The 16,754-nt window shown below is 52.2% G+C and overlaps 1 protein-coding gene across 1 annotated transcript in view; it reads left to right on the forward strand.

Annotated features, from left to right (window-relative positions):
* The first annotated feature begins 361 nt into the window (after positions 1-361).
* DNAAF5 (dynein axonemal assembly factor 5) overlaps positions 362-16,754 on the forward strand; it is a 36,950-nt gene continuing 20,557 nt past the window's right edge. Inside the window, exons 1-6 of the mRNA XM_082856908.1 lie at positions 362-1,006; positions 1,781-1,965; positions 10,375-10,499; positions 10,857-10,975; positions 14,302-14,534; positions 15,092-15,304. Of these exons, the coding sequence (XP_082713034.1) occupies positions 388-1,006; positions 1,781-1,965; positions 10,375-10,499; positions 10,857-10,975; positions 14,302-14,534; positions 15,092-15,304 (1,494 nt within the window). The 5' untranslated portion in view covers positions 362-387. The remainder of the gene's footprint in view (positions 1,007-1,780; positions 1,966-10,374; positions 10,500-10,856; positions 10,976-14,301; positions 14,535-15,091; positions 15,305-16,754) is intronic.

Raw genomic sequence — 16,754 nt, forward strand, 5'->3', positions numbered from 1 at the left:
ACTAGACGAAGACCCGAGCCGGAGAGACCAGGTGCCCTCTCCACGTCACCGTATCGGACGGAACTGGTCCGACCCGGGCACGCAGGAGAGGTGAGGGTCACAGTAGCCACCTGAGGACACGAAAAGGCACGACCACCACGCCTCACTGTACACAAGTCCGCAGCGGCCATCATATCGGGCTCCAGACCTGCCCAGGACCCCCGGCCTGGCCCGCGTCCCCTCAGCCCTCCGACTCCCCGCCCCGGCCCCGCCCCCCGGCCGTGTCCTGTCAGTGTTCCGAGCTGTCAATAAAGTTACTCTCGGAGCCGACCGGAAAACGCGCCGTAATCCGCGCCGCGACCGTCGTAAAAGCGCCGGTCTCCCCTGGTGACTAGCAACGCGGGGGAGATGGCGGCGCTGGTGGCGACGGAGGCCGCGGCGTCCCCGGACCCGGCGGAAGCCGCCGAGACGGCCGAGGCGGCGGAGCTAAGCCGCGTACTAAGCCGCATGCTGCCCGGTCTGGAGGCCGACAGCAAGCTGGGCCGGCGGCGCGCGCTGGAGGCGCTGCAGCGCACCCTGGAGGCGGCGCGGCCCGAGGCGCCCGACGGCGACCCCGCCGCCGCAGCCGCCGCCTTTCAGGGCCCGTGGGCGCGCTTGCTGCTGCCGCGCCTGCTGCGCTGCCTGGCCGACCCGGCCGAGGGCTGCCGCGCGCTGGCTGTCCACCTGCTGGACTTGGGCCTGCGGCGAGCCGCCCGGCCCCGTGACGCCCTCCCGCGCCTGCTGCCCGCTCTCGCCGCGCGCCTGGCCGGCCCCGAGCCCGCGCGCCGCCCACCGCCCGAGGTCTGCGAGGAGCTGCGCCTGGCGCTAGTGCAGCTGCTCCACCTGGCCGTACGCCTGAGCGGCGCAGCGCTCGCGCCCCACCTGGACGACGCGGTGCGCGTGCTGCGCTGCACGCTGCTTGACCCCTTCGCCGCCGTGCGCCGAGAGAGCTGCGAGTGCGCCGCGGACCTGGCGCGCGCCACGCCAGGTGCCCGCCCTTGTCTCCTCCCACGTCGCCCCCTCCCCAAGCCCGCCCTCGTCCGCACCCTGTTGCACCCGCAGCCCGGAGCGCAGTGGCTGCCCGCAGTGGATGCTCGCTGGTTGCCGAGTGAAGCATCTCCCCGTCTCAACGCCGTCCCCTCTGTCCCCCACCCCCCAGTTGTGCGCACGGGGTCTCTCCTCTGGCTCCCCGCACACTGGGCAGTAGTGGACCGAAGCCTGCCTCGATCTCAGGACCCGAACGCTGAAAGAACTCGCCCCAAGTATCACAGAAATAGCGACCTTACAGAAGGGTCTCAAGCAGCGGCACAACTGCTAAACCAGAGGGTTCGCTTGGCTGTCACGAAGAGCCCTTGGTCGTGACTTCCTGTGAGGCCTTTAGGAAGTGGGGTGGCTTTGCCTGAGGCGGTGCTGATCCAGCTTCCTGCGGTCGTGCTGGGTGTCTGGCTGCAGACTCATCCAGAGGTGGGGACGCACAGTGTCTCCCCACTCAGCGTACTCTGGAGTGCCTGTCGCAGCCATCTGCAGCTTCAGGTTCTCCCCTCCCAGCTCTTGTGTTCAGCTGAGATGGGTCCAGCCCCGGCCTTTTCCCTTTGGTCCTCCCAAGTCTCTGGGTCGGAGAGGTGTTGTTTGGGTCACACGCCCAACTCTGCACCTCTTCTGGTGCTGGGGTACAAAGCTGTGTGTGGCCAGCCCAAGGGAACTAGGCCAGGGTTGACGCTCACAGGCTCCCCTGGTGACTGATGGTCTCCCCGTCCCACAGACCACTTCCACATGCAGTCGGAGTCCTTGATCGGCCCCCTGATGCAGTCCATCTCCCACCAGCACTGGAAGGTGCGGGTGGCCGTCATCGAGGCCACGGGCACGGTGATCCAGTTTGGCAGCGGGAAGTCAGTGGACGACGTCCTTCCTCACTTTGCTCAGCGGCTCTTTGATGATGTCCCCCAGGTAACCAGAGTTTCTCCTCCACAGTCCCTTTTCTCCACCAGAAGTGTGCCAGTGTGCTATTTATCACTCCCTCACTTTTGTCTTTTTTTAAAGACACTATATGTGACGTTAAATGTCCTTCCATCATTCGCGGTCACAGGTGTTCCTATTTCACGTCTTTGAGAAGCTGGGGGAGACCTGAGTTATCTTAATATATTTGTTAAGGACTGCTTCCTTTTAGGAAGAAACTCTAAACTGAGTATTTCCACGGTTTGCAGAAGCATCTGTAACATCCTCCTCCATCAAGGTGATTTAATCAAAAAGCCGCAGAGGTTGGCAAACGAGGCCTGGGAGGAGGATGGAGCCAGGGTTGGTGTGTTGGGGTAATTCCTTCCATTGGCTTTGGGGCCTGAGGAGAGACAGACAGACAAGACAGGCAGGCAGGTGGAGGTGAGAGAACCGGCTCTTTTGTTGGCAGAAGCCAGCTCAGAGGGCGTGTCATGGATTTGAGGCCGTGGGGAGCAGAGTGAAGGCTGTGAGGGCAGGCTCTCTCCCAAAGGGAGGATGGGGTGAAGGGCTCCGGTCCCTTGGGGTGGGAGGAGCGGTGGTTGCCGGTGGGGGACTTGCAGGGTGGTCGGCCCGTGGCCCCTGTGGCCCCGACAGCAGGAGTGCCAGCCTCCTCGTGTCCTGTCCATCCATACATTAAAGATCATCTCATTCCTTCCCACGGAAGTCCTCCACGTCCGAGGCTTGGGGCTGCTGTCAGGTACGCAGGGCCCCCAGCTGGAGCTGGCCTCCCGCTCCAGGCCTGGGTCTGGCCCCAGGCGGCTCGCAGCAACCCACCCTGCCTCCAACCACACGTTCTTGATTTGTTTCTTTCTTCTTTTTTTTTTATTGGCGTATAGTTGATTTACAACGTTGTGTTAATTTGTTGTGCAGCAAAGTGATTCAGTTAGACATGTATGTACGTTGTCTTTTAGACGCTTTTCCATTATGGTTTATCACAGGATGTTGAATAGAGTTCCCCGTGCTCTACAGTAGGACCTTGTTGTTTACCCATCCTGTATATACTAGTTTGCATCTGCTACTCCCAAACTCCCACTCCATCCCTCTCCCACCCTCCTCTCCCTTGGCAACCACAAGTGTGTTCTCTATGTCTGTGAGTCTATTTCTGTTTCATAGATAGGTTCATTTGTGTCATATTTTAGATTCCACATGTAAGTGATATCACATGGTATTTGTCTTTCTCTGACTTACTTCACTTAGTATGACAATCTCTAGGTTCATCCGTGTTGCTGCAAGTGGCATTATTTCATTCTTTTTTACGGCTGAGTAATATTCCACTGTATATATATACCACATCTTCTTTATCCATTCATCTGTCTGTGGACATTTAGGTTGTTTCCATGTCTTGGCTATAGTGAATAGTGCTGCTGTGAACATAGGGGTGCATGAATCTTTTCGAATTATGGCTTTCTCTGGATATATGCCCAGGAGTGGGATTGCTGGATCACATGTTAGCTATAGCTTTAGTTTTTTGAGGACCCTCCATACTGTTCTCCATAGTGTCTGCACCAACTTACATTCCCACCAACACTGTAGGAGGGTTCCCTTTTCTCCACACTCTCCAGCATTGGTTATTTGTAGACTTTTTAATGATGGCCATTCTGACCAGTGTGAGGTGATACCTCACTGTAGTTTTGATTTGCATTTCTCAAATAATTACCAATGTTGAGCATCTTTTCATGTGCCTGTTGACCATCTGTATGTCTTCTTTAGAGAAATGTCTATTTAGGTCTTCTGCCCATTTTTCGATTGGGTTGTTTGGTTTTTTGTTGTTGAGCTGTATGAGCTGTTTGTATATTTTGGGAATTAATCCCTCGGTCACATCATTTGAAAATATTTTCTCCCAGTCCATAGGTCATCTTTTCGTTTTGTTTATGGTTTCCGTGGCTGTACAAAAGATTGTGAGTTTGATTAGGTCCCATTTGTTTATTTTTGCTATTATTTCTGTTGCTTTGGAGACTGACCCTTTGTATGATTTATGTCAGAGAATGTTTTGCTTATGTTCTTTTTTAGGAGTTTTATGGTGTCATGTCTTATGTTTAAGTTTTTAAGCCATTTTGAGTTTATTTTTGTGTATGGTGAGAGGGTGTGTTCTAACTTCATTGATTTACATGCGCCTGTCCAACTGTCCCAACACCACTTGCTGAAGAGACCGTCTTTTCCCCATTGTGTATTCTTGCCTCCTTTGTCAAAGATTAATTGTCCATAGTTGTGTGGGTTTATTTCTGGGCTCTCTAGTCCATTGATCCATATGTTTGTTTTTGTGCCAATACCATGCTGTTTTTTTTTTTAAATAAATTTATTTTTGGCTGCGTTGGGTCTTCGTTGCTGCACATGGGCTTTCTCTAGTTGTGGCGAGCGAGGGCTGCTCTTTGTTGCAGTGCACGGACTTCTCATTGCAGTGGCTTCTTGTGGCGCATGGGCTTAGTTGCTCTGTGGCATGTGGGATCTTCCCAGACCAGGGCTTGAACCCGTGTCCCCTGCATTGGCAGGCGGATTCTTTTTTTTTTTTCGGTACGCAGGCCTCTCACTGCGGTGGCCTCTCCCGTTACGGAGCACAGGCTCCAGACGCGCAGGCTCAGCGGCCATGGCTCACGGGCCCAGCCACTCCACGGCATGTGGGATCTTCCCGGACTGGGGCACAAACCCGTGTTCCCTGCATCTGCAGGCAGACTCTCAACCACTGTGCCACCAGGGAAGCCCGGCAGGCGGATTCTTAACCACTGCACCAAGGAAGCCCCTACCATGCTCTTTTGATTACTGTAGCTTCATAGTATTGTCTGAAGTCTGGGAGGGTTATGCCTTCTGCTTTTTTCTTTTTCCTCAGGTTTGCCTTGGCAATTCTGGATCTTTTATGATTCCATGTAAATTTTAGGATTATTTGTTCTCACTCTATGAAAAATGTCATGGGTAATTTGATAGGTATCACATTAAATCTATAGATTTCTTTATGTTTTATAGCTTTCAGCACGTAAGTCTTTTACCTCCTTGGTCAGATTTATGCCTAAGTATTTTAATTTTTTGGTTGCAATTTTTAAAAGTTTTTTTTGTTTTAATTTCCTTATGATGTTTCATTGTTAGTGTAAAGAAATGCAACCAATTTCTCTATGTTAATCTTGTATCCTGCTACTTTGCTGAATTTGTTCATCAGTTCTAGTAGTTTTTGTGTGGAGTCTTCATGGTTTTCTAAATATAGTATCATGTCATCTGCATATAGTGAGAATTTTACCTCTTCTGTTCCAACTTGGATACCTTTTATTCTTTTTTCTTATCTGATTGCTGTGGCTAGGACTTCCAATATATGTTGAATAGAAGTGGTGAGAGTGGAGGAAGACTTTCAGCTTTTCACCGTTGAGTATTGTGTTGGCTGTGGGTTTGTCACAAGTAGCTTTTATTATGTTGAGATATGTTATTTCTATACCCACTTTGGTAAGAGTTTTTATCATGAATGGATGTTGAATTTTATCAAATGCTTTTTCTGCATCTCTTGAGATGAGCATGTGGTTTTTGTCTTTTGTTGATGTGGTGTTTCACATTGATGGATTTGCGTATGTTGAACCATCCTTGTGACCCTGGGATGAGTCCAACGTGGTCGTGGTGTATGATCTTTTTTATGTGTTCTTGGATTGGGTTTGGTAATATTTGGTTGAGAATTTTTGCATCTATATTCATGGAAGATATTGGCCTATAATTTTCTTTTTTGGTGGTGTCTTTGTCTGATTTTGGTATCAGGGTGATGGTGGCTTCATAGAATGTCTTTGGGAGTGTTACCTCCTTTTCAGTCTTTTGGAAGAGTTTGAGGAGGATAGGTGTACATTCTTTGTATGCTTGGTAGAATTCCTCAGTGAAGCCACCCAGTCCTGGATTTTTGTTTGCAGGGAGTTTTTGTTTTGTTTTTGTTTTTGTTTGTTTGTTTTTTGCCACACCATGCAGCTTGTGGGATCTTAGTTCCCCAAGAAGGGATTGAACCTGGGCCCTGGCAGTGAAAGCGCCAAGTCCTAACCACTGCACCGCCAGGGAATTCCTTGCAAGGAGCTTTTTCTTTTTTTTAATTAATTACTTTATTTATTTATTTATTTATGGCTGTGTTGGGTCTTCATTTCTGTGCGAGGGCTTTCTCTAGTTGTGGCAAGCGGGGGCCACTCTTCATCGCGGTGTGCAGACCTCTCACTATCACGGCCTCTCTTGTTGCAGAGCAGAGGCTCCAGACGTGCAAGCTCAGTAATTGTGGCTCATGGGCCCAGTTGCTCCGCGACATGTGGGATCTTCCCAGACCAGGGCTCAAACCCATGTCCCCTGCATTGGCAGGCAGATTCTCAGCCACTGCACCACCAGGGAAGCCCAGGGAGCTTTTTTATTACAGATTCTACTTAACTTCTAGTAATTGGTCTGTTTAAGTTTTCTATTTCTTCTTGTTTCAATTTTGGTGAGCTGTATGTTTCTAGACAGTTGTCCATTTCTTCTAGGTTGTCAAATTTGTTGACATATAATTGTTCATAGTATTCTCTTATGGTCTTTTGTATTTCTGCAGTATCAGTTGTTATTTTTCCTTTTTCATTTCTTATTTTATTTATTTGGGACCTCTCTCTTTTCTTCTTGGTGAGCCTAGCCAGAGATTTGATGATTTCCTTTTTTTTTTTTTTTTTTGCGGTACTCGGGCCTCTCACTGTTGTGGCCTCTGCCGTTGCGGAGCACAGGCTCCGGATGCGCAGGCTCAGCGGCCATGGCTCACGGGCCCAGCCGCTCCGCAGCATGTGGGATCTTCCCGGACCGGGGCACGAACCCGCGTCCCCTGCATCGGCAGGCGGACTCCCAACCACTGCGCCACCAGGGAAGCCCGATGATTTCCTTTTATATTATGCTTGTGTTCTCTTCTTTTTGGGTTTTGTGAATCTGTTGTATGTTTTCGATTTGTGGTTACCCTGTTTTTCAAGTATGTTAACCCATAGTTATATCTACTTGCTTTAGACTGATAGTCATTAGGGGCTCAAACACATTCTAAAAGAAAAAAAATGGACATTTTCTTACTCCTCTCGCCCACGTTTTATGATGTTGATGTCCTCCTTTACATCTTCATCGTTATCCTTTTGTCATTCATTGTGGCTATTGTTGCTGTCACAAAAATTTTTTACATTTTGTTAACCTGTGTACTGGCTTATTTAAGTGATCACGTTTTATGATGTTGATGTCCTCTTTTACATCTTCATCTCGCCCACGTTTTATTATGTTGATGTCCTCCTTTACATCTTCATCTCGCCCACGTTTTATGATGTTGATGTCCTCCTTTACATCTTCATCGTTATCCTTTTGTCATTCATTGTGGCTATTGTTGCTGTCACAAAAATATTTTACATTTGTTTAACCTGTGTACTGGCTTATTTAAGTGATCACGTTTTATGATGTTGATGTCCTCTTTTACATCTTCATCTCGCCCACGTTTTATGATGTTGATGTCCTCCTTTACATCTTCATCTCGCCCACGTTTTATGATGTTGATGTCCTCCTTTACATCTTCATCGTTATCCTTTTGTCATTCATTGTGGCTATTGTTGCTGTCACAAAAATTTTTTACATTTGTTAACCTGTGCACTGGCTTATTTAAGTGATTTACTTTCCAATTGTGATTTTTCTCTTTCCTATAGCTTCTCGCTTCTTTTCTATCTAGAGAAGACTTTTCAATATTTCTTTTAGGATAGGTTTAGTATTGCTGTGTTCTTCTAGTTTTTGCTTGTCTGAGAAATTCTTTTTCTCTCCTTCTATTCTAAATGGTAATCTTGCTGGGTAGAGTATCCTGGGTTGCAGATTTTTCCCTTTCAGGACTTTGAATATATCTTGCCACTCCTTTCTTGCCTTCAGCGTTTCTGTAGAGTAATCAGCTGATCGTCTTATGGGGGCTTCCTTATAATTAACTCTTTATTTTGATTTGTTTCATTTTTTTTTTTTTTTCCTCGGCACGCGGGCCTCTCACTGTTGTGGCCTCTCCCGTTGCGGAGCACAGGCTCTGGATGCGCAGGCTCAGTGGCCATGGCTCACGGGCCCAGCCGCTCCGCAGCATGTGGGATCTTCCCGGACCGGGGCACGAACCTGTGTCCCCTGCATCGGCAGGCGGACTCTCAACCACTGCGCCACCAGGGAAGCCCCTGTTTCATTTTTTAAAACACCTTTATCAAGCCATAATTTACATACTATACAATTCCCTCACTTAAAGCGTTCAATGTTTTTGATATATTACATCATTAATTTTAAATTTTTTCGTAAAATGTTTATAACAAAATTTGCCATTTTAGCCATTTTTAAGTGCACAGTTCAGTGACATTAAGTACATTCACAGTGCTCTGCAACCATCACCACCATCCAAAACTTTTTTTATCATCGCGAACAGAAACTGTGACCATTAAGCAATTACTCCCCGTCCCCCCCACCCTCCTGATGACCTCTAATCTTTCTGTCTCTCTGGATCTGACAATTTAGCTGTTTCATGTAAGTGGAATCAGGATGGGGTCTGTTGTGGCTGGCCTCTCTCACTCAGCATTGTGTTGGTGAGGTCCACCCAGCTGTGGCAGGTGTCAGTGCTTTGCTCCTTTTAAGGCTAAGTAGCATCCACCGTGTGGACAGACCACACTGCGTTCCTCCATTCATCCGTCCACAGACTCTTGGGTTGTTGCCACCTTCTAGCTGTTGTGCATAGGGATGCTGAGGACGATGGTGTGCAGGGATCCATTTGAGTCCTGCTTCACTTCTTTCGGGTAAACACTCAGGAGTGGAATTGCTGTGTCCGTCCTACAGTAACACATGTGCAACTTGTTGAAGTCACCAAACTGTGTTCCACGTGGCTGCACTGCTTTGCATTCCTACCAGCAATGTACAAGGGATCCAGTTCCTCTGCATCCGTGAGCTGGTATCTCCCTGTGGTTTTGACTTGCATTTTCCTGAGGATTAGTGATTAGTGATGCTGAGCACCTTTCTCTGTGCTGGTCACAGTTACTTTATACAACGAAACATTGAACTTGCACGAGTCAGGACAGTTTTGCTAGAGTGTGTGCAGACAGCCAGAATGGCTCCAGGTGCCTGTTCTATTACACAGGAAGATTAGAGGCTCTGATCACTTACCCAGGGAGTGATGAGAGGCCCGTCCCTCCCTACTTTCTCAGCAGGGGCCCCAGAGGGATGGCCTCACTTTTCCCTCGGGAGCCTGGTCACTTGCAGTCTGCAGGATATGTCCAAGGAGGTGGGAAGGGGTGGTGTCCCGGTGCAGCAGGGCTGTCACAGCTTCCTCCAGGCCCAGAAAGGCCCCGGTCCCCTGAGTGCACCATCCAGGTGAGAGCACCAGCTCAGGTTAAGTCACTGCCCATAAGCAGGCGCGCGCCCTCGGTTGCCCCAGGCTCGCCCTGACCGTCGGGCGCTCCCTCTGCACATTGCTCGTCTCTGATTGTGGGTGTTTCATCTAGAAGACGGAGTTCTGTGTGCTTTGTGTAGTTGGGATAAAGCACTGACCCTGCTGTTGAGGCTCCAAGGATGTGACCGTATAGGTGTTTGCCCAGGAGCCTGCCTGGGAACAGCCCCACCTGCCCCGCTGCTGGCGCCCCACAGGCGATCAGCTCAGGCCCTGGGCGCTTGTGCGCACCTGCCCTGGGCCAGAACCCTGGGGGAAGGGAGAGGGAGCAGGTCTGGTTGGCCCCCAGCCCCTCACTGGCGCTCAGGAATGACAGGGGGGGCCACGGGGAGGGGGGTAGATGGAAGGGGAGGGGAGGGGCGGATGAAAGAATGAAACTTACCTCCCAGGTGAGTCCCAGTGACGTAGAGAACCCGAAGCCGAGGCAGCGCGGCTGCTCCTCGTCCAGTGCTGGCTACTTTGGGAGCCCGCGGGGTGCGATGTAACCCGAGCCCCCGTGGGTGGGATCCTGCCCGACTAAACTGGAACGGGCATCAGAATCCTTGGGTCCAATCAGAACATGATAAAAACAGAGGCCTGTTGCTGCTCCCCGGGTCACATGCGACATGAAGCTCCCCTCTTCCCTGCAGTGGGTGAGGTGGGTAGAGGCACGCACGTCACCTTCTTGGACATAGGCGGCCAGTGCCCAGCCCAGCCAGGAGGTTCCCACACAGGAGGCCGCAAACGTGCCACAGGGCTGAGGCGGGGCTGCAGGACCTGCCGTGGCCAGTGGAGGGTCCGGCCTGAGCCCGGAGGACAGGGGTTGAAGCAGCAAGACCTAGGGTGCTAGCATCTCGTTCCAGGCCCGAGATGGGGATGCAGAGCTGCCAGAGCACCGGAGCGGGCTCTGGGGCCTCTGTGTGCCCGCACGGGGGCCTGGGCTGCCGCGGGCCCCACGCGCGTGCAGGCCGCTCACCCTCCTCTGCCTGCAGGTGCGCCAGGCGGTGGCGCGCGTGGTCGGGGGCTGGCTGCTGCACCTGCGGGACCGCTACTCATTCTTGCACAAGCTCATCCCGCTTCTCCTGAGCAGCCTCGACGACGAGATCCCCGAGATCGCGTAAGTGGCAACGTGGCGGACAGGCCGAGGTTCTGGGTGCCAGGGCAACACGTCCTGCCCCAGAGCCGCCGTGCCGCGCGCCTCCCTCCTGCTCGCCTCACCAGTCGCTGGCTTTTCCTAAGCTGTTGTTTACGGCGGTGGTTGTTTCCTTTGGTCCAGAGTCTTGTGGGAGCCACCGTGTCCCCGCATCCCGCGTGCTTGGAGGCCATGGGACTTTGACAGTACAGTTTTGCATCTTTAGCACTTTGCTTGGGTTAGTGATGGAGGCGTGGCAGACTCACTGGTGAGCTCCCTCGGGCAGAGACCCGGCCGCCCCCCCGAGGGCGCCCCCTGACCCGGGTCTGTGTTGTGCGGCAGGTGCGAGGCAGCCGGCCTCTGGGAGCAGGTCGGGCTGCGCTGGCAGATGGAGAACGAGGAGGACCTCAAGGACAAGCTGGACTTCGCTGGCCCGCCCCCCGCACACCACCCCTCGCCAGGTGAGCGCGGCCAGCCCAGGCCAGCGGTGCAGCAGGGCGAGTCCCGGAGGTAGAGCCGGACGGCGGGAAGGGCCTCCCTCGGGGTCCTGGGCGGGCCTCCCTGGGTACGTGAGGGCGCGGCCATCCGAGGAGCGTGAGCCTGATGGGGAAACGTTGGAAATGGGTGGTGCTTTGTCATCTCACAAAGCTGTTCTGTGAGCTTCACCTGGAGAAGCAAACACACAGGTAGCCGGTGAGATGCAGTCCTCGTGTTCCGGGTGATGCTACCCTCAGAACAGAGCCTCCCGTTGCTGGACCTCCCGTCCTGCCCCTCGTCGTGGTTCTCTGCCAGACCGTGAGCGCCCGCGTGTGCGTGTGTGTGCGCGGGCATGCCATGTGTTCCCTTAGCTCTTGAGTCAGATCCGGGCTGCATTTCCAAGGAAGCCCCCTGCCCGCCGGGCTGCGGCCCCCCTCTTTGCCCCTCAACCCCACACGTGTCTAGTTTCTTCTGCTCTGGAAATACTTTCTGTCTAGGAACGAAGTCCCTTCCACTGAACTTGATCGGACACCTGTATCACTGCAGTCTGTCTGCAGGTGTCTTCTTACAGTGGAGTGATGGTGGAGTGCCGCTGGCAGGGACAAAGCCTAGTATACATGCACCAGGTCAGACAGGCAGCACCATGGGAGGGACCGGGACCTGGGCCCGCAGGCCCCTCCAGCCCTGGTCAGGTGAAGTCAGGCTCGGACGGCCACCCTGGAGGGGACGCCTTGCACGAAGGGCAGCATGAAGACAACTGCTCATGCCTCGTGTGCACCCGCTGCTGTTCACTGTGAGACCCAGAAGGCGGCTCCTCCCCCATACCTGGGAGGCCCGTGTTTTTTTTTTTTTCGTCCACGTGTTTATTCATGCAGCTTCACCTCCCATGCCGCACAACTGCTATGAGGGGAAATCACGCATGTTTTGGAAAAGGTACAAAAATTAGTTGCCAGCAGGGTTTTTTCTGATTTAGTAAAGTTTGAGAATGCACCATCTTTTAAATTATCATGTCTGCCCTATCAAGTACAGGAAAGGAGGCTTCAGAGCCATCTTCAGAGTGAGGCGCGCATCTCTGGAAATGCCTCTCAGGCCGTGTGCCCGCCTGTCAGTGGACCACTCCCCAGACGGTCCTAACCTGTCCCCTCATCCCACAAACTTTCCACAAGGGACATGTCGTCAGGAAGAAAAGGGCATTTATTGTTTTCCTTTTTGTTTTTTACAAAATTGTAACAAGCTCACTTAAACCGCCAGCAGAATCTGAAACATTTAGAACTAATTCTCTCATATACCATAAAAAGAGAAAAGTAACAGGAACAAAAATTCAAAGTAAGGCCTCATGGTACAAGCTGTTCTTTTTACTAAAACACGCTTTAAACTTTGACATGTCACGGTCTCATTTCTATCTCTAGAGTTGTTTTGAGTCTTTAAGGTCAAAATCTTGTAATCAAAATCCTCGAAGGCTTTTTTATAGAAATTGAGAAACTTATCCTGAAATTCACAAGGAAATGTAAAGGACCTAGCACAACCAAAACTTTGAAGACAAAGGCCCAGGTTGAAAGATGAGTACGTCTGGTTTTAAGACATAAAACGCAGTAATCAAGATGGTGAGGTTATGAACATAAAAACAGACTGACATGGACTTCCGTGGTGGCGCAGTGGTTAAGAATCTGCCTGCCAAGGCAGGGCGCACGGGTTCGATCCCTGGTCCAGGAAGATCCCACATGCCACGGAGCAGCTAAGCCCGTGTGCCACAACTACTGAGCCTGCGCTCTGGAGCCCGCGAGCCACAGCTACTGAACCCGTGTGCCACAACTACTGAATCCCACGCGCCTAGAGCCCGTGCTCCACAACAAGAGAAGCCACTGCAATGAGAAGCCCATGCACCGCAATGAAGAGTAGCCCCCACTCACCACAACTAGAGAAAGCCTGTGCGCAGCAACGAAGACCCAATACAGCCAAAAATAAATTAAAAAAATAAAAAATCAGACCGATAGACCAGTGGAACAGAGCAGAGTCCAGAAACAGACACAGGCATGTGGACTCTGAATTTTGGCAAGTCGCAAAGACAAGGGGAGAAAAGACGTCTCAGCAATGGTGCTGGAATCACTGGATGTGCAAAAAAAGTGGGCTTGGATCCAACCATCCTGATAAATGAAAATTAACCCCAAATGCCATGTGGATCTAAGAGTACGACCTAAATACACTCCACAAAAGAATGACTGATAAATTGCTTTTCATCAAAATGAAAACTTCTGCTCTTTGAAAGACATTAAGAGAATGAAACGACAGGGCACAGACTGAGACGTTTGCAAATTGTCTACATAAGGATTTGTGTCCAGAGCACAGAGAGAACTCTCAAACTCAATATCAAGAACACAATCCAGTTTTTTAGTGGCAAAAAAAGTTTGAAAAGACACTTAACTGAGGACACACAGATGTCAAACAAGCCCATGAGTCAGTGCTCCAGGGCATTGCTCGTGAGGAGAATGCACATCAAAGCCACAAGGAGATGCCCCTCCCTGCCTGGAGGCTTGACCTAGGACTGCCCGTGCCAGGTGTGGAGGAGCTTCAGGCCTCGTGCACGGCTGGGGAGGGCAGACAGCAGTGCAGCAGCGTTGTAAAACCGCTCGGCCATTTCTTAATCAGTATAGTGCCCACCTTCCATGTGCTTAGCCGTGGCGCTCCAGGGCGCCCACCCGAGAGAAGTCTCGTCGGCGACAGCCCACGGCAGAACTGCTCAGACATCCATCGGCAGGTAGACAGACAGACTGTGGTCTGTCCGTGTGCTGGAACGCTGCTCAGCAGTGAGCAGGGGCCGGCGCCCCCCACCACTGCTGGGCCTCGGAGCGGAGGAAGCCAGGCAGAGAGGAGCGTGTGCTGCGCAGCTGCACTCACAGAAAATTGGGAAATTGTGGCTCCCCATAGTGACAGGAAGCCGACCGGGGCTGCCCGGGGGCAGGGGAGGGCATCGTCGGGAGCACAGGGACCTTCTGGGTGGCAGGTGCGCGTTACCTTGATGGCCGTGATGGTTCACAGTGGTATCCATCTGTCAGAACTTCAGGGTTGTGCCCTTCGAGCATGTAGTTTACTGTGAGTCACACCTCAGGATCGCTGTAAAGACTTAAAGTAAATTATGACACTTTGTGGCGTCATTTCTGTCTTCAGAGTTGGTTTGAGTTTTTTAAGACCTCAAAATAAAACCCGTAGGTGTGCCTTAAGTGAGGAATGTGTAGTAAGTGACTTTGTACATGAATCGTTGAGATCTTGTTTGTAAATTTCACCAGTTCCCATCCATCTTTATGACCCACAGGGAGCCGCCCGGGGCTGGGCTGCCGGGAGCTGGTCTTCAGAAACCTCTCCAAGATCCTTCCCGCCATCTGTCACGACATCACCGACTGGGTGGTGACGACCAGGGTGAAGTCGGCACAGCTGCTGGCGGTACTGCTGCTGCACGCGGAAGGCCACATCACGCAGCACCTGGAGCCCGTCCTGCGCACCCTGCTCCACGCCTGTGCCGACGAGGAGAAGGCCGTGGTTCGCAGTGTGAGTGGCATTCCACTGTCCTCAGGGGCTGCATGCACCCTTCCTAGTTCTGCAGTGTGTGAACTTGGACACGTATCAGCAGTCACGCAGTCGCCCCTGTGTGAAGGTGTAGATGTTTCCGTGGCCCCCGGGCTCTCCCCAGCCTTCTGCATCCAGCCTTCGTGCCCATAAAAAAGGCGTTTAACGGTTCTCTTTAAATTAAGCATGTGCAGGTGAGCGGCCCTGTGTCTGAAGGTAAACACATCCTCCACCCGCAGGCCACTGCAGTGGTCACTGCTCGGACAGACGTGCAGAGCCGCCCCCATGAGTCCAGCTCAGGCAGTCGGGCCTCAGAGAGGACGCTCTGACAGCCGTGCCCACGCCAAATGGCATGAACTCCTTCCCCGGGCACTTCTGAGCTCATGAGGGGACTCACCAGTTTTCGTGGGTGTTTGAGCACGTTAGGAAGAGACGGGCCTGCAGGGCTGTTTCTGGCAGGTGAAAGCGGGCACGGCAGACGCAGAGCAGCGAGGGGCTGAGAGGGGCGGCAGCCTCAGGCCTCCTCCATCTGCCCTCAGTGCACGAGATCTGCAGAGCTGATCGGGACCTTCGTCAGCCCGGAGGTGTTTCTGAAGTTGATCTTGTCGATGCTGAGGAAGTCTCCCTCCCCCTCCGGCCTCCTGGTCTTTGCCTCCATCATCCGAGGCTGCCCGAGGGAGGCCCTCCGGCCGCACGTGAAGGTCATCGCCGTGGAGTTGGCCCACGCTCACATCTGCCAGGGGTCTGAAAATGTAAGCATGCGCGGGAGAGGGTGGGGCTGGGGGGATCGTAGAGTCCACCCATCTCCATGGTGACTTGGTCCCCTGTGGGACCATCCACACATAGCAGTTGTCAGTCCCACAGGCCTCTCAGGGACATCTGACCGGCGTGGTAGCTGGGATGCAGCCCTGATGTCCTCCTGTTTGGACCCACGTGTCTCCTGGCCCGTTCTTCTCCATCCACCATGGCGGCCGTTTAAAGTAAAATGAAACAAAGTGCAAAGGCAGTTCCTCTGTCACGCTGGCCGCATGTCGAGTGCACAGTATCCCGTGTGGCCAGCACTGGGCGGTGTCAGATAGAGCGCGTCCATCGTCGAGGGCAGTTCGCTCTATGGGTGGTGCTGCTGTGGGTGGTCTCAGCTGGAGACCCCCACCCCCACCCCACCCACCCCCAGAGAACCTGTGAGTCCACGCCCCATCTCTTGGTCCATGTCGCACGCGGTGTCTCCATGGCGAGCTTATTCTTACCCCGGTCACTTGGCTTCTAACGGGGCTTCCAACAGGCAACCTGATCTGGCAACCGTTATTGGGAGCTCTGCTTGGTGGTTACAGATTTGTTTTGTCTTAAATTGAGCAGTAAATCCATTACATCTGAAGCTGAAACAATGTAGGTAGTTAGGCTTAGTCATTTGGAATAATTTACAATTGTTTGCTGTTGAAGGAAAAATAACGACCTTGTTTTCATGTGGCTGTGATGGGCTTAAACCCTGAGTCTTTGGATTGGCCAGTCACCCTCCCATCTCTCTGTAGAGCAACGAGGGTTTGCCTCGCCAGGCGTCTGACCCATGCACTGCAGGCCCCCTGGGCCATGGGAAGCTGGCCCCGCACAGCTGACACTTGACAGTGGCTGCCCTGGCCACAGAGCTGGACCACAGGGGTGCCCAGCTACCGCTCAGCTGCCGGGAGATGCACTTCCACACCTGCATCTGGCCTTAACTCTGACATACGTTCACAGTCGTGTGGGAACCATCTTAAGCCTATAAGGCAGCTTCTGAAACACAGATGGGGGGGATGGAACAGAGGTCTTGGAGGGGGGACGTTAGTGGGCTTTTTCACCTGCTCCTGGTGTTTTCAACCATAATTCAACTTTTCCCAAAACCCATTTTTAAGATAAACTATGATTATCTAAAAATGTGGAAAAAAGTTCCACATTTTTACTCAACTGGTTCCAACAAGGATTTTCATTCCAGAAGCATTTCTGTTCTAGAAGGTGCAGCTTGAAAGTTTGTGTAGGTGTTTCAGTACACGTGTTGCAAGCTGTACAGCAAAGGAAACATCTTTTCACACCTGAGTGTTGTTACAGGAAACCTTGGTCCCTCGATCCATCTAGTTCAGAGCGCACACTTGGTTCCTCTTCCTCCAGTCCTTCCAGGAAAGATTTACTCGGTCCTGCAAACAGAGGGGCCCCTTCCTGACAGTTCCA

The sequence above is a fragment of the Leucopleurus acutus genome (assembly GCF_964270905.1).
Source record: "Leucopleurus acutus genome assembly, chromosome: 16".
Lineage (NCBI taxonomy): Eukaryota > Metazoa > Chordata > Mammalia > Artiodactyla > Delphinidae > Leucopleurus > Leucopleurus acutus.